Here is an 18284-nt window from a genome sequence, read left to right on the forward strand (position 1 = left end):
CTGTCAACTTCATACAGAGATATTCATTTTGAAGGTGTTTACAAAAGATAAGGATAGAAACCATGCTACATCTTTAGTAAGGACCCTGCTAGTTACCCACATGATAATCTTTTGAAGAGTGCTGCCATCTGGTCTGGCTTGTCAAAGCTGGTCCTCATTTGTGTCAGAACTTCAACGTTCTCCACCACAAGTTTCTAAAGAGAAGCAGACTCAGGTCAGCTATATTACCTATATAGCTACATAACCTATTCTGATAGGTTAATAACATAAACGCTTTACTTGGGGTATTTCTTCCCACCTCCTTATTTCCACTGAGAAGCAAGGGAAGAACAGCAATTCCATAATCCTATGAAATAAGCTATAGAAGATGCAAACTAAGCGCTTCCAGGAAATTGCAAGAGTGTATGCACAAAGCCAAAAAACAAATTCCTATGCTGAAAGCCAGAAAGCAAAACAGATCACCAGTTTACACTGAAATCAAGCTGGGCCATTTTAAATCAATTGATGTATTGGAATCTGGCCAATACATGACATTTGAATTTCAACTCCTCAAAGCTCTACAGAATGCAAGGCTGAAGGCAATAGCCCACATGCCACTACTGAGTCAAGCTCTCAGCTTCACAAAAATAACCAGCATATTGGCCTAAGATTTAAAAGGGACAGGCAGGAAAACAGTTCAAACAGTTAACTGAAGCCAACTTCCTACCCCCTCTCGCTTGAACTCCGGATAGAAAACCAACACCTGGTCCGGGAAGCAAAAGCAAGCACGCTGAATCCTACTCTTAATAAATTCCCCATTCCTATTCTCTTGGTGCTTCTTAGCCCCAAACACAGATGTTTCTCAGTGCTCTCTATAAGGCCAACCGTATCTGAGCCAAGCAGATGAACATTTTATTACTTTTTTCCTCCAAATATGTGGTCATGTGCACGTGGATCCACCTTATGTTTTGCTTATCCTTACCAGTATCAGAAAACAATCTCAGAAACAATTTAAAGTTGTTTTTCTAAAAAAACCCACAGAGCTACAATAACAAATAAGCTGATCTTAAGAAAGCAGGACAATGAGAAACGGGCGAAGACAGAAGCAACCAAAAAACATCTCTCCAGTGACCTTCGGTTTTACTTGAAACGTGACAGATGTCACTGTGCATTGCCAGGACTGACAAAATTTAACCCTCAATTCTCAGCCTTCTCACCTGGCAAATCTCATTCTAAAACTCAACAGCTGGAATGCGCACAAAGAATCAACTAGCCCACCCAGCTTCATACTGATCACCTGCATCCCTCTCGTGGCATCTGGGCAAACATGAGCATCCCCTCTCAATCAATCGAAAGCTTCACATCTTTTTGGGCTCCATATGTTCTAAGCAACTCAGCAACACTAAAACTCACAGTGCTGACAGATAAAACAAGATGCTTGAAGATGTAACCAGAGAATAGCAGAAAACTATGCTTTTAAAGGCTCGGTATGCTCATACTGGCTGATGCAGATAAAGTGAAAGTCTCTTCTAAGTGCTGACTGCATTTTTAATAAAGCAGCACACAAATAGCTACAGAGAACTCATTACAGTAAATGAACAGAGCCTGCCCACTCAGCTGCTGAGGAGTGTGGTATACAGATGTACCACACATGCAAGTGCAATACACAGTGAAGTACAAATGCACTTTACCATTTGTGTCATGCAGTCACTTCAGAAGGATAGCACACAAACAGCTATTAAACGTCCGACAGGAAGCTGAAACACAAACCCACCCTTCTTTTCACCCATGAGTTGCCCAGGATTACCTTAAGCTCAGCAACCTGTGAAGAAATGTGCCACATCAGACTTTCACTGAGGAACTTCATGCCATATGGTCCCAGGAGTTCAGACAGAGCTCTCATTTCTGAGAAATAAAACAAACTGTTTTTCAAACATTCCTTCCTCAGTTATTTGATGCTCATAACATATGAACAATTCGTGTTTTAATTACAAAGCTCTTATCTCAAAACTGCATTTCAGATTTGAGAACTTGCACTGTAACAGAACTGAAGCAGCAGTCACTGACACACCATACTCCTATTTCTGTTTTTTATTTTTTTTAACAAAAAGAAAATGGGCTACTTCAAGGCACAGAGACAGCAGAAATAAAATTAAATGAAAATACTCTGAAAGTTAACAAGAGCAGTCTCAGAAAACGCTTCAGGAGCTACTGTAGTTCCAATCACTGAAGCTACACTTATCCCTCACAAACGTTCAATAGGAACATCGAGCAAAGTTTACCTGATATGTCAGAGTATTCCTCAGCATTAAATGTTAATTCATTTTCGGTTGGCAAATTCACAAATGCCTTCATAGCTGGAAAATAGGCTATGTGACCATTGCTGACTTGCCTTAGCAATGTTTCCAAATACCTTATCAGAAAGGGAAAAAGTTTTAAGATGAAGACATACATTCATAGATACCTCTACAAAGATGCAGTACACTTGTGCGACGAAGGAACAGCAAAGCCTGTAGGCTTTTTACTTGCACAGTTGAGCTGATAACTACATTTTATTCTACATTTTTGAGTGTTCTTAACAGGATCAAGAACAGTAAACCTAAGGAATCTGGAATTTAAAAATTTCAAAAACCGGTTCACTAATGCTTGGTTTTTTTTAATTAGATAGAAGTAATAACCAAAGCTCATAAAAAGCGTTCGTCCAGTTACTTACCAATTTGTGTACAGACTGGTAATGGTTGGCTCACCATGGCTATCTAAATGCTGGGTCTGCTGAAGCAGAACGTTGTTAAATACTCGCGTAATGTCAATCTGTACATAGTTTTCTATTGACTGCAGGACCGTCATATAGGCTCTGACACTGGTCAACAGCTCTGAAGGCTTTGCAATCTCCTGTGTTGCTTGATTATACATGGTCATTCCAACGATTGACCTTTTAGAAACAAAAGGAATTACATGCCTTTCTTAGAAGGGTTAAGCAAAGATGCAGATAAAAAACTGTTCATCATTAATCACTTTAATATTTACAACTAGCAGCTCTGGAAATAATGATGTGAAGATAAAGGTAAGAACAGATGAGTGTAGCAAGTGACAAGGTTTGTTTGTTTGTTTGTTTTTTAAACTTCAATAATCACAGTAATAAAATTTTCTGTTATCTTTGTCTGCTACTGAGTTCCGATATTTAGATTTCCCTTCCAGCAGACCAGTAAACCCAAATATTTGAAACAATGCCCCATAATGTGCAAAAAATAAAAAATAAAAAACAAAAAAACTGTAGCAACACTATAAATGCCTAACAGGTATCACCAACCCCTACCAAAAGAGACAGGACTAGGAATGCAGGATCAGACTATTCAGTAGATGATATTTATTTCAATATACGGAAGTCTCCACAAAGTTAACTGAATCTTAGTAAGAATATGACTTCACAGCTTTGCAACCTACCTTTAAAACTTATCTTAAGTAGCACGCATCCAATACATCTAATATCAAACCAAGACCGACTTACCTTGTTTTATGAATACATTTATCTTAACATTATTTCTTACTTGGTAAAGCGGATTTCCAGGTGAGACGTTAAATATTCTCTTGGGGTAAACGTGTGCTCCCAAACCACCATGTTTGGAACGTAATTGATTGAGAAGCAGAGCTCAGAAAGTGCAGTGTGCAGTTTGTCCAGGCTTTAAGAAGTCAATAAGAAATTAAAAACATATTTAATGTAACATATTATCATAGGAAGCATACGCAGATGGAAGATGCCTCAAGATCACCTACAGCTCTACTCTCTCAACTTGGCTACACAAGTTGAGCTCTGATGCGTGGTTGTTGCAACTGTAATTCTGTCTCAGCAGCATGTGTGCATTTAGCCATTTCCAGAGACAACACCGAACATCTCTTGTCCTCTCTCACAGCTCTCTTCCTCCTTTTACTTCAACCTCTACAATCTTGCCCTGTGATCTCTTCCTAGCAATTATTTCCTACCTTGCCGCTTTTCGTCCTCTGTCACCTCTTACATCCCAAGCTGGATTTATTCATCTCTCCCTCTCTTTCCAATGGGCCTTGATTTTTTTCTAGTTAGCTAGGGTTTTCAGTTTTCTTATGGCTACTAACAAGAAAGCCTCGCCATCTCCGCAGATAGAGGCGGCCAGCTGACTTTCAGCCCAATCTGTACATTATCCAGCTAACAGTGTTAAGCAAGGCAGAACCAAAAAACGCCATCCGCACCTCAGGACTCCCACTTGCTCAGTTGATAGGACTATAGGAAACCTACCTACAGCATGGGAACAGACCCTTTCTGCTCAAGAAAGAAAACAGCCACAGTGATTAGTAAGAGTTACACATTCCCACCACTCTAAGTAAGAAATTTCAGTGTCCATACAAGGTACGAGTACCAAATGTTCACAAACTAGGAAGTTATGGTATTTACGGTCAGTTTTCCTGAAAGAATGTAAGCAGCAAGTAAAAATCACGAGTTTTGACTGAGGAATCATGGGGAAAGGAACAGGAGAGGCAGCTTACTTTGTCACAACCAATCTGTTTTTTCTCATGCTTTCTACTCCTGGTTTCTCCCTTTCAGGTTCTCCTTTCTTTCCCGTCTGTTTTTTCGATTTTTTGTTCACTGCTTGACTGATGGTTTTGGCACAATGCTTTGGCAGCAACTGGTAGAAGGAAAGAAATCATCCCCTACAGTTAAAAATCCAACTTCACAGCAGCAATGAGATAAAAAATAAGCTCACACGTAGGTGGAGACTTCACAACACAAAGAGCATCTCCTTTGATTACTAACTAAACAATTTGATACCAAATGTCTTCTTCAAACCACTTACCATTTCATAAACAGAGCGATTCCTCAGGTCGGAGGAAAAGAGGTGAAAAGGAACAGAGCTACAGCAGTTCACTAAGTCAAAGTAACTAGAAAGCCTCCAAAGGGAATTAAAGGAGACAAAACAACACTCACCTGATCGCTCAGCGTACACTGTTCTGTGCAAATATCTGTGATAAGATTGCGAGCTTGCTTAGCCATTTCATCCAGAAACATGTTACATAAGGAAAGGCTGCGATCTCCAATGTGATGCCGCTGTTAAAAAAGCAGTTGGTCGTCACTTTCCTCTTAGTTCCACACTCATCAAAAAATGCATACATGGTTCTGCAGCTCATTCACACTCAGAACTGAAGTGACAGATAACACACTAATAAGTCCTTAATAACCTCAGCTCCTTTCATCCTCCATGATATTTTTTTTTACTGAGACATCCTGAACTGTGAAATTCTCACCGTTATAAATTAAAAAAGCAAAAATTTCTGTAAAAGAAGACAAGTTTTTCTCAGCAGATTTTCATCATCAATTCTGAACTACATCTGAAGCATCCAATACCCTGGGTTTCTGCAAATCTCACATTTAGTATTGGTACAAATCAATGAAGAAAAAAAGAATACGTAACTTAAGCTACAGCAGAAGCACACAGTGTCATTCATACCCTCAAAGAAGTCAAATTGCAAAGCCCTGCTGCATACATTCCTGGACTTGGTTTCTTTGTACAGGATCCACACAAGTACAGCCTTCTGTCTTCACAAAATGCTTCTTTTACCACTAATGCTTACTTTGTAACAGCCACACTACCACACATGGTACAGCACACACTGAGGATTATTCCTCCAGAACTATAATAGCTACTAAGTGATGCAACTCATATGCTGAAATAACACTTCTGTTGGCTGTGGCAGTACATGCTTGCTCCAGCTGAATTCACAGTAACAAGCACCTAGTGAACTTCAGCCACTAACTGCTAAATGGTACTAGAATGGTTCTGAAAGACTTTTCCTGTCCTGAAGAGAAGCTTTCCTGGAAGCTTTGTCATAGTTGCCAAACATAAATAAGGAAGACCTCACACTATGTATAGTCTAACAGACCTAACAACTCCATTTAACACTTAAGAATGAAAAGCCACTTTGACAAGCACTACACCAGACTGCCCATGCTAACCCCGGGGTAATTCCAAAGTCTACGGGCATACAGGCAAGGTACTAAAGGATCTATTTCATTACATAAAATTACAAAAAATTTCCTCAGAATGAAACTTGCTTTAACAAAGAATCAATGTTTTGGAAGCAACGCTCCACATCTTGCATTTCTGTTACTAACCAGAAAAGAAAATACAGCAATATGAATGCTCACAGTATACCGTGTATCACTTGGGATTACGTTTTTAAAGACCTGCTAAGGACAACAGTTTAACAAAACCATTAAGAATTCCCAACTCGCCATTTCACTTTTAGAAGGACGAGTTTATAAACAATGAAGGAAAAACTGCTGCTTACAAGTTTAACAGGCATACAGCACGTATCAGCACCCAAGCCTGGATGACTCAAAAAAGTAATTTCACCTTCATACCTTAACCTCTCTTTAAAGCAAAGATAATCATACTCCAGAAGACAATTCTGAGCTCAGTCAAGTGCTGAACTTCCCTTACTTGAACTTCGATTTTTTACCGCTTTCCTTCCTCTAATCCTATGCTGCTACAACAAATACCTTGCAGTCCTGAGCACCAGTTCTTTCCACTTTAAGCCTGAGCTGTCAACATCCAAAACAAGGTATTGAGAAATTACCTCTTCTGGGCACAGTTCGTGGGTGCAGCTCATAAAATGAGTACAAAGTAGCGGGAATGCAATTGAGTATCTTGATTGAGAGGGAAGCTCCAAACACTGCTGAAACATCTTCTCAAAAGCACGGCTATAAAAACTGAGCAGAAATAGACAATTTAATGGAATACACGCATGAGTCTCTTGCAAAGGAAGTCTCCTTACACAAATCACATCTGCTGCTAATGCCAGGTACATCATTACAACATATGTGATACCAAAAAGTGCATAATGCTTTCAAAGACACATCTTGTTTACATCTCTTATTATGCTACCATTTTTATTCTGATGTTTGACACGCTGGCGCTGCAAGAATTTGGAGCTTTTGCTACAGTTTGTTATCGAAGAATTCACAAGTGACCCCAGATCAGTTATGTGGCTGTTTGAAGCATCTGACACATCCTCACAAATACTTTCATCAAATTAATTCTGGTGAACACTAAGACGACATGTATTCCATAGCTGCTTCTTTTTAAGCCAGCTTCAGAAAAAAAAAACAACACCTTAACACATGCAAAAAAAGAGAAAGTACACGAGTCTCCTTTCAACACAAACAACAACCATATGAAGACAACTTTCACAGTTATATCTAACTCCTAGAAGTTTGTATTTCCTCCACTTGAAACTGACAAAGAACCACCTAGAGTATCACTGAGAAAGCTTCTCAAAGGACAGTATTTTCACACTGGAACTTCAATGATTTATTTCAACTACTGCAGATATTGCAAACATACTTATTTGACCTTAGTCACAGAAAGATTCTCATCTGTCTGCTTCCTGATCCTGTTCTCACAGAGCTTTTTTCATGAGCAAGACATCATTCATTTACTTTTTCCAAATCAAAGTAACACTGGAAAACTTAGAAAAACGAACAAATAAAACTGAAAGCAACCTACAAAAAACCATTACGCAAGTGGCAATGCAAGGCTGGCTCTTTCTGTTTGGGAACAGGAGAAGATTAAGAGAAAGCAATCAACTGCTTTTTCTTGCCCAAAGGACACAAAGCACACCATCCTCTATCGAAGCCCATTAGGCCACGCTACCTACACAAATAAGCAATTCTGTTGAGTGCTGCTGTTCTTGGAAATAAAAGGCACGCAAACTTTGTGTTAAGGTTAGAACAAAACTAAGTGCAAATTACAAACCCCAAACTCTAAAACACCAATCCTCTCAGAGAAAAATAACAGTTCACCAGAATTTCATTTGATTCTCCCACTGAAGTATCCTCCTACAAAGCTTATAGTTGAAACATGAACTTGCAAAAAACAAACCAAACAAGTATCAAAAAACTATGCTCAGCTTTGTAACTTACCAAAATATAGAAAGATCTGAGGTTTCAACCAACATCTCCACCAAAGAATCTACCATTTTTGTGTGGAAAATGATTGTATTCATCATTTTGCCTAGTTCCCTGTGGTCTGCCAATCCAAGAGAAGCTTTAGAGACACTGGTGTAGGCCTGGACAGAAACAAGAGAAAAAATAAACCTACTGTTGCTTTTCCTGCAAATGTCATTGCTATTGCCCAAAATGAAGGTTAAGCACTTACTATGCTATGCATGGAACAAGTGTTTTTAAAGACTTTACAAAGACTATTTTGTGCTTCTGCTGTATTTTCAGCAAGCTCAGCAAACGCCTTGAGTATGACAGCAAGGCACAGATGAACTCAGGCAAGAAAGAAAGGACAAAACACGTATGCACACGAGCGGAGTCAAGTTTACACAACCTGCCCCCATGCTTTTCAATATTCATGTTCTGGTACACACGAGGAAAAAAGTATTTCAAATACATGAAAATGTGACGTCTATCTAAAATGGAGATCAATAATTTATTGTCTGAACAGTATTGTCCCTTTTACTACGTCAACAGTGACACAAGACAGCATGACCTCAGCACACAGAAGTGATCTCACTGAACCGTCTCTACCTGCCCGCAGCTGAGCAGGCTGAATCGTACTCTGCACAGAGCACAGCTGCCAACACAGTACTCATCCTCAACGCGTTCCATTCCCAAACTGTTATAAATTCTCCAAAGAATTATTTGCAAAAAGTATGTGATGGAAAGGTAAAAACTAAGTTACATCAAAACACAGCAAATTATCTCGTGTATTTGTTGGATTTTAAAGTGTGATGAATATCCTCATGTAGCCTGTCGTCTACTTGCAGCAGCAGTGAGTCATAACTCGAAACCAAAGTGTGCTCAAGTTAAGTGTCATGCAGACATACAAAGTCTTACCTGCAATCTAAACCAATCTAATCTCATTCCTCTGAAGTCAAATACCTCCCCATCTTCAACTGAAAGAAAAATGAAGGGAAAACACAGAACGTAAAAACTCAAGGGAAACAACTACAGCAATTCAGAAACACTAAATGAGTAATAAGCTATGTGGCCAGTGAACCTCCTTTACCTAATAATTTCAACCCAGCACAACCACGCTAAAAGGAACTGAAATACTTAAATAAGAACATGTATAATATCCTTTCTAAATTAAAGCTGGTGTTCTTCAAATAGTGTTTTTCAGAAGCCTTATCTGTACAGACCTGCCCAGGAAAAGGGACACAGAGCAAGAAGCAGATACCATAATGGAACAAGAACAAGGAAACCGGTTGAGTTTATGCTGTTTATCTCCTACCACTGATTGCACCAAACAGAAAGCCATTAAGCTTTCCAGAAGAACATTTCATTTGGTTACCATTTTCCCCCAGGGTCATAGGAATAGACTTACCTTGCTTCACGCTTAGCGAAGTCATAGTGTTTACAAACGAGGACATGATGATTGATTCATCCTCTGGGCACACTGAAAGATTCTGAAATAGTAACAGTAACAACCATTATTTTAAACCTCACTTATAAAAGACTGTAAAAATTCATATTTTTGAATTTTGAATATAAGGTTCATATAATTAAAAGTAAAACCAAGGGTTCAGATACATTTAACCATTTAAACGACAGTAACATAAATGGATACAGAAATAGTTTGAGTAGTTTGTTAAAATGAACAGCAGAGGAGACAAGTTCCACCTTCTGGTCACCGATGCACTACTTCAAGTATGAAAGTTACTTTTGAAAGCAACAAAAAAGCTTAATATTCAACAAAAGCTTCCCCAGTTTGAGTAGCTCCTGTGTTCACTGAATTTGGGCTCCACCTCGTGGTCACTTGGAAATCTAATCAAAGCACTTGAGAAATCCTGGCAGGTATTTGTCAGCCTCAAGAAGAGTGAGAGTTTTGACAGCACAGGGCTAAGTGACACTACATCAGCTGCTAGGCAGCTCAGAAACTCCCCACTGCATATTCGCTTGCAGCGATGAGAAAGGTAACAAAGGAGACCACATTAAAACCGTCTCTGGTGACACCTACAAACGTTTGACTTCATATTCAGGTTTAAGCATGTCAAGCTACCTCACTTGTCCATTTTTTTCTGGGAGCAAACAGGAATGCAGACTGGTAACTCTTTAGTGGAACGATACAGCATGGACTTCAATTACTTCTTCAATACACTGATGCTGAACAAGAGAAGCCACTTATTTATAGAGTATATTACAAAAGGATGCCAGGGATTCTTATTTATGTCTGTTTCACTTGTCACCATCTGTTCAATGACACAGGCCGTATTTTCTCCATTGCGTCAGAAAGCAGGAGCATTAAACAGCATTAAAAGCAGTATTTAGGCAGCACTGCTGCTCTCAGACTTGAAAGAAGAAACATTGTATATAAAAGAATCATAGGGAGCAAGATCAGCTTGACACTGTTGCAAGCACAAATAGTTTTATCCCCTCTCAAAAGTAGCAGAGCAAAACTCTATCTTGCTCAATAGTAAAGCAGAGGAATCCCTGAAAACATTAAGAGGAACCCCGGGCCCCCAGGAGAAGCCTTTCAAGAAATTCTCACCTGTCCGTACAGTCTAATACTAAAATAAATTACATCTTGCTCCCTGAGGAGAAAGGAAGGTCTCTAAAAAGAACACTGCTTAATAACACTGTGGTGTTCATACAGCAAGCAAAGGCACAAGTCTAAATCCCAGAATTAAGCAGTAAGCTCAGATACTCGGCCTCGTTCCATGACGGTTATCAAAACCCACAGAACCAAAACAGGTTTCAAGACATTCTGGACAAAAAACCCAGAGCCCACCCACACCATTGCCATACCTGAACGAGCTCATTCAAGACCACCGCATCAAAGCCAGACAGATACTGCACGTAGTATCTCTGCATCACAGGCCCGTATTTTCGCACGTGTGCTCTGAGCTCCTCCATGTAGAAGATCAGCTCAGCTATGTGCCTATGCAAAGAGACAAAGGCAAGCTTACGAACACAGAGCATGAAAAATATTGAAGACTTCTAACAGTGCAATGCTTCCCATGGGGATTTCCTCCTAAACCTTGCTTTTAAAACTGTTATTTACAGGTAACTTCTGTATTAAAATATTACCTCACATATTATATAATATTTTCATAAGAAATCTTCTTGGTAAGATACAATCCACTCAGAAATAAGTGAAAAGGATCCCCCTCACAGTAATCCTCAAAGATTCCTGTAACTACCCATTTCTTTCTGAAGAAGCCCTTTCACAATGGTCAGTTTAAAAGAAAAAGCTTAAGCGGTTAAACCTGAAAAATAGAACTGTAATTGCTTATCTCAGCTCAAGTCAGAGGATCTTCACTCTACAAACCCACTATCTTACAAGATTTAAGATGCCCTCCTCCGCACAGGTGATACTGCACATGTAGACATGAATAAACTAAAAATAGTTAACACGAGCAATTTTCTATGAGTAACACCAGTGCTCTAACACCTGCCACTCCTAGCTAAAACTGAAAGCTTAAAATGCTCTCCCAATTATTAGACTGATCGCTTCCTGGATTAAGCCCAATACTACGTGAGCAACAATTAGATGGCTTGACAAATTTATCCAGCGTGCATTTTCTTTTGATGGACCGACTCTGCTCACATTTACCTATTTAAACAAGACCAAGAACTCAGCTGGGAGAAGCCCAAGAACACATGGAGTTAGAAGTTTCAAATCTGGGGTTATGGCACAGGACACAAAAATGAGATATGACAGTGAGGTACGTCTACAAATCAAACGGAGTAACTCTAATGGCAGCTAACTACTCCAACTTCAGTGCTGAGAAATCACAATCAAAGTCGCCTTTACTATTCTTCAGGAGAGGTAAACTAATTTGTTTCCTGCAAACATGTTCCAAAGGTATCTTATTTACCTGCTGTGACAGCATCCCTTCCACACAGCTCAGAGAAGAACACCCAAGACCTTCCTATTTCAGCTATAGAAATCCCCTTGTGGCTGTCCTTGTCAAATGGATGCGATTTCCAAGTTTATTCCCAAGATCAAACTGCTGTGCTCTCTCATCTTGAAAACAGCGCATGGACAACCAGCTCTCTTCTATCTACTCACATTCATAAGATTTCTTAATCTTATTGCTCATTTTTACCTTCTGCTTATGACGACACTACTACTATATTATATGAATAAGCCTTGTCTGATTGCTATGACAGCTCTGCTATGATAAAGGAGACATTCTACAGATCCATCTCCGGGACAGTTAGTTTTCCACTTCATTAATTTGTTCGATAGAGTCAATAAAGATGACCGTACCCTCCTTTCGTAGAGGGTAAAAAGCATAAAGTAAGTTATAAAATCATTTTCCTTTACAAATAAATCTTCAGCAGAAAATGAATTTTTACCATTTGTCCAACAGTTTCTAACACAATAAATATCTCTGCTTCTCTGTTTTGATGGGAAGATCAGCTTTGTCCCCAAAGTGTCCCAGTTCTCCTACCAAGTTACCATTTTCTCCTATTCCCTTGCCTTCAAATACATTGCCTCCATCAAGTTATTGTGAATATCAAAGCGATCACAGCACAAGTTGTTAACGTACTTATCTATGAAATCATCTGCACTCTTCTTTGGCATGTTATCTGCGTGACGAAGAAGCCAAATAATTTCATCACGAGCAAAGGATAATGCCATAAATACAAAAAGTGCCTGAAAAACAAAAATTATTCTTAAGATTTGTACAACAGTAGGACACTTGGTGCACAGTAAGACACATAAAAATAAAAGAATCTTAAAACCAAAGCAGGTTTTACCTAGGAGCACGGAAGGTTTCCCCTTCCCTCAAATGACACAGCATTACCAACGAACAAACTACAAGGCAAGATGAAACAAGGCCAGTGATTACCTTGGGGCCCAGCAGGCCTGGCTGATCAGACAGCACTGTAGCCAGTTCTTTGAGTGCAGAACGTAAAAACTTGCGTCTCTCTCTGTGCATCGAACCGCTGCATCAAAGGAACAAATCCAAACATCATCCAACATGCCAATCACAGGCACTTGACTCATCCCAGACACTTCAGGCGCACCTCTTATCACATCAACTTCAAAATTTCAGTATTTCAAAGGACATGATTCATTTGAAATTAGCACCTCCATCATCCACACTGCATATTCCTGAAGTGATGTGAAATTTAAAACACAAAGTCCTCTGCTCCAGCCTGAGATTCGCATTTGAGTCCACTCAAACATCCCTATTCCATTAGCATTTGCATTAAGTAACTAGACAAAAAGAAACTAGAGAATATATAAACCAAATGCTCGGGAAATCTGACAAACAATGTTGGACTCGCTGAGTTCAGTTGATAATGGCGTATTAGTAAGCAAATCCAGAAAAGTCAATGTATGGTTTCTCTTGAAAAGCTACAGTGAAGTTGGGATTCAGCAAGACCTGTTTATACAGTCTTTGTAAGTGCAATGAGAAGAAAATTCAACACTAATATCCCCCAGAAAACTCTTTAAGACACTCACGCATGTGAAACAGCAGCTTCTTTACACTCTCTGATGTCGTTAATACGCTTGTTGTAGCTGAAAGTAAAAGAACAACCCAAGATAGTAAGAAAAAAAAAACAAAAACAGCGGCACAATCTAGCAGTAACTGGGACTTGCAAGGAACTGCAATTCCAAAGCAAGCAGAAAGCCAAAGCACGACTTCTTCCCACACCCAGATCTCAATGCTTAAACCAGATACTCAAGACAAAAAAAACACTCTCTACTGAAGTGCTCCTGCTGCTCTTCAGTAGAGGACTCCCCCTCTGCCCGAGTTTAAGCATGATGTATTGTAAAGATAGTGACACAAGCTTGCAACTTTTCAAGCACACTCTTCATTCATGACATCGTTTCCTCTTCCCTAGATTCATGAGCACTAATTTTAAATGCTTGCCATTTCAGAGACCAATTCACCAGGAATTTTCACAACTAAGAATAAAAACTAAACAAAACCAAAAAACATGACAGTTACGAAGTAGGCTCTTGGAAGTTATGGATTAAAGGAACAGCCACAATACTAAGAACCTTTGTTTTTTGTATGGATTACCTGTAAGTGGAGCTCTAATGAAGCAGAACTGATGCTTTCAGACTAGATCTAAAGAAATGGTACACTTTCAAAACAAGAAAGAAGAAAAGGAAAATGAAAGCTTACCCTCGTATGTTTACAAATAAGTCTTCTGCAGCTTTGTGAATATGAAATACTTCATCTCTAAACAGAGCCAAGCAAGAGCTGCTTTGAAGTGCAAGCTTCCAAAGGTTCAAAGCTGTCGCGTCACTATTTAGGACTCCATGGCACAAAATAAATCCAACTTGAGAAGTTCACGTCAACATGTGCCATAAACAAGATGCACAAAGACAGTAAGAGAACAGTGAAACCATAGGCATTCTCTCTTAAAGTGGACAAACAGATTACTGATCAACTCCTTAACGGAAAACACGCAGTCACGTACACATGAGGATACTCCACCATACACTGCAGTAGAGGAATTCTCACACGTTTGTAAGAAATTACTCAGTTTTACAATTATTTTCACGTGAATTACCAAAACCCCAATTTTTTTTTTTGTCACCATCCAGACTGAACTCATGGCAATCTACACTCCAGCATCAGCTCAATTCTAGCTTCACTACATACAGAGCATGATCTATACAATTAAGATAAAATCAAGCTCTCTAAAATCTTTTGTACAGCACAGAAGCACAAACTGCCTATTAAATGTTAGTTCTCTTTTTTTAATACAACCATGAGCTATTTCAGAAGATTTTACTCACAAATAATCCATTTTTCCATTGCATCCAGAGAGAGGTATTCACATGGCATCTGTTGAAAAAACAGTCATTTGCAGCAAACTATTTGTATACAGCATGTTACACAAGAAGTACGGTCTGGAAAAAGGGATAAGTCTTAAATGCTGATGAACCATGGAAGATTGCTTCTGATTACTAAACAAGTCACTAAGAAACTAGGAGATGGAACATTAAATGTGCTTCCAACACTCGCAAATACCTTGAAAAAAAAATATATATTTTGACATTGCATTTAAGAACAAAAGACTTGTGCTGTTTCCCAATCACAATCTGACAACTGCTTGATTTTCCTCCCCCAAAACATGACTGCTCCTATCCCAACTGAGACAAAAATTGAAAACAGTAAACATTTCAAAGAATGCATCAGTTCTGATTTTCAGACTGTCAGCCCCAAGCCATCTGACAGCTCACAGGATTCCTTCGCTCTGCACTGTAGCAGTAACATCCCTTCACCTTCTGCTCATCAAATTTCAGATATGAAGGCACGGGCTAATTCAATGGAAACATTCTATCTACAAAAGGATGCAACTTGCCCAACAAACTTATTTATCTCCCTGATTAGAAACCTTGTAAAGGTTACCAAATCGAAAACAAATCATCCCTACGTTATCTCACAGATAAACTTGCTTAACTTTATCTTATATATCACATTAAAAGGCCATACTGTGTCAGACTGTGCAGGATTAAGCATTGTACTGGGGGCACTGATGAGGCTCAGCAGTTGTGCGTTTCTCCACTGGTCAGCTGAGAGATTTCTTCGAGGATAGACCATCTGCAGTGAAATCAGAGCATCCGAAAGGGACTGAAAGAGCAACAAAGAGAACTGGTTAGAAGCTATGGTAATGCATTAGCACAGGAGTCTTAATTCACAAAGCAATTAGAAATTATAACTTACACCAATGGCTACATTCTATACCTGAAGTTCAAAACCTTCCATAACTCAAGCAGAAGAGAAACTGAATATTGTTTTATTATGTTTTTTTCAGTGTCATTACCAATAATCACCAATTTATTTTAATGACACAGTTCTGAAATTTAACTTGAGTTTAAAGCCACCGTGCCTAATTTGTTTCACAGACAGAAGACTATTCTAGGCTGAAGGGAAGGATGAAGAGAAGCAGGTTTTTATTTGTCTGCTCACAATTCTCCACTCACAATTAGAAGACACAGAAGAAAGCAGTAGAGGGATAATAAATCCGTGACAGCTCAAAGCTGTTCGCTACTTATTCAAGCATCTCACCTATTGTGTTATTCCCTTCTCTACAACCTATTTTATCAAGTCCTCTCCTCTTTGCTAGCAGATTAGGACTATTTTGAGCAGATGCTACAGGAGCATCTTTATAACAAATTAGCCATATCCAAATAATTCTGGTCCTACATGCCTTTTCCTGCTCTTTTGCACCAATACTGGTGTTTCCATGAGCCCTCAGGGAGCCAGGATCTAAGCATTAAGGCAGCACACAAGTTCACTCAGGCAAAGAAAAAAAAAAAAAAAAAAGAGTTCTCAGCTGAAGCTAATTTAAAGGGCTAAACAACTGTCAGGGCTACTGCAAAGTTGTGGGAAGATGGAAGAACAACTTAAACGTCTAGATCCATTACAGTTTAATTTAAGTATTTGTGCAGTAGCTGCCTGAAGGGATCCTTGACCCCAATTTATACTTCTAGCAGAGAATCAGAAGAAGAACAGAAATTGGACTAGCAAATGGCTTTAAAAAACACTTCAAAGGAAAAGACAGGTCCATTGCTAAACACAAATGCATAAACAAAGACGGTACAGGAAAGTGAGGCACCAGAATGTGCACAAGAAAAAGGTTAACTGCAAATCAGATCCTTAGCAACGTCTCTCAATGAGACTGGAATCATGCACAGGAAACTGTAACCAAGGTGACATTACTGATCATTCAGACAATCAAGTAGTATTCAAAAACTGTTTACACTACTACTTGGAAAAATAGTTGGAAATCTTTCAACTTACAGTGATTATCTTCAAAAGCTAAGGATCTAAATAAAATCTGAAGGACTCGAGAAAGAAAGGAAAACACAAGAAAGGAAAGGAGGAAAACACAACCAGTACCTAGATTTCAAAGCACAAAGCAAATATCAATGGAATAACTTCAGGCAATTACTTACTACTTAACTTTAATTCTTACAAAAAAATTCAAGATGAGTTGTTAAGCAAACAATTAGAGAGCACCTAAAAAATAACACCTATATAAGTGTCAGCCCTTGTGGTTTGGGCAGCACTGACCTCAACAGACAAATCTGGTTTCCTCCGTCAGAGCAGTAAGCCTTGCAGACACGCGGCAAATAATAACAGGGTGCATGCATCTCAAGGCTTCACTGCTCCCAGGTATTTGCAGATGAAAATACAGCCTAGATAAATTATCACAGAACTGGTGCACAACCAGATGTGTGAGAATTCCAATTTTTACAAGTACAAGAGAGGCCTAAGGCTCATTTAACTCAGTTAAGCTCACGAGAAAGGTGCACAATGCCAACTTTGCACAGAAGAGATGTTATTAAAGAGTGATCAGCTGCTCTCCAGGATTCCAGACTTTAGGAAATTCCAAAGCAAAAACCCTTAGGTTACAAAACAGAAAGACACATCCAACTAAGACGGTAAGCCCAAAGAAAACTCGTTTCTTAGAGATCTCCTTCACCTCGAGCTACAACAGAACGCAGAATCAGCTACACCCAATCTTTAAGCAGCTTTTACTCCTCACTGAATAAGCCAGAACCTTACCAAAGCATCACAGCATTCCTGCACTTCTGTATCTTCATTCAATGCGATATCATCCCCAGCCGCAACCATCCATTGTAAATAACATCTCCCTTAAAAGCTGTACCCAAGAGCCCTGGCAAAAGCTCTTGCATATTTTCTTTTTTATCTCTGTTTCTCTCAGATACGGTTACTGTGTCTCTGCAAAAAGTGGTTACATACTTTACTGTGAGGTACAAACTCCTCCATCATTTTCTTCAAAGGATTTTCGTAATCCACAATCATCTGCCCAAGGCGTGGATATTCTCTGTCACTTGAAAAAAGAAAAAACAACAGTAATTCACTGAGTGTAATGATTACTTCTTTCCAAACACATCCCCTACACGACAGGCTCCTACCTCGCTCCATGAGTCATTTCGTGAGCGTAGTTATACAATCCAATGATAGCCTTCCTTTCTTCAATTCGAGACAGCAGTATCATTAGCGTAGTGTAGGTTATAATCAAATCTAGGTAGTTCTTGGTCAAATCAAAGTTCACAGTCTAGAGGTAAAAAACAAAATAACAGTAAATCTCATTCTAAAACCTTCAGAAACAAGCATAAAACTTTCTTATTATTGCCACCCATTTTTGGCATTTATAAAATACAACTGACTGTCTCGATCGGTGTTTTTGTCCTGCTTGTATATAGACTCTGTAAGATCTTAATTTATTCATCCAAATCCCCAGAAACGTTTTTATTTGTGAAAGCAATCACACAAATAAACCCGTTCAGGCACAAGCGTTGCAGCTGGCAGACAAGAAA

The 18284-nt window shown here is 39.1% G+C and overlaps 1 protein-coding gene across 1 annotated transcript in view; it reads right to left on the reverse strand.

The window, feature by feature from the left end:
* Positions 1–18284, reverse strand: part of NCKAP1 (NCK associated protein 1) — a 53291-nt gene that overhangs the window by 13615 nt on the left and 21392 nt on the right. Inside the window, exons 5-24 of the mRNA XM_042821896.1 lie at positions 17880–18022; positions 17704–17794; positions 15427–15564; positions 14727–14775; positions 14107–14263; positions 13437–13493; positions 12817–12913; positions 12514–12620; positions 10763–10895; positions 9342–9423; positions 8852–8910; positions 7931–8076; positions 6586–6718; positions 4937–5056; positions 4498–4637; positions 3528–3659; positions 2693–2911; positions 2262–2392; positions 1787–1884; positions 101–194 (exon numbers count right to left, since the gene is read on the reverse strand). Coding sequence (XP_042677830.1) covers positions 101–194; positions 1787–1884; positions 2262–2392; positions 2693–2911; positions 3528–3659; positions 4498–4637; positions 4937–5056; positions 6586–6718; positions 7931–8076; positions 8852–8910; positions 9342–9423; positions 10763–10895; positions 12514–12620; positions 12817–12913; positions 13437–13493; positions 14107–14263; positions 14727–14775; positions 15427–15564; positions 17704–17794; positions 17880–18022 — 2326 coding nt within the window. The remainder of the gene's footprint in view (positions 1–100; positions 195–1786; positions 1885–2261; positions 2393–2692; positions 2912–3527; positions 3660–4497; positions 4638–4936; positions 5057–6585; positions 6719–7930; positions 8077–8851; positions 8911–9341; positions 9424–10762; positions 10896–12513; positions 12621–12816; positions 12914–13436; positions 13494–14106; positions 14264–14726; positions 14776–15426; positions 15565–17703; positions 17795–17879; positions 18023–18284) is intronic.

This window comes from Centrocercus urophasianus, unplaced genomic scaffold (genome assembly GCF_019232065.1).
Source record: "Centrocercus urophasianus isolate 14NV4802_14NV808 unplaced genomic scaffold, USGS_Curo_1.0 seq_20, whole genome shotgun sequence".
NCBI classification, from domain to species: Eukaryota; Metazoa; Chordata; class Aves; order Galliformes; family Phasianidae; genus Centrocercus; species Centrocercus urophasianus.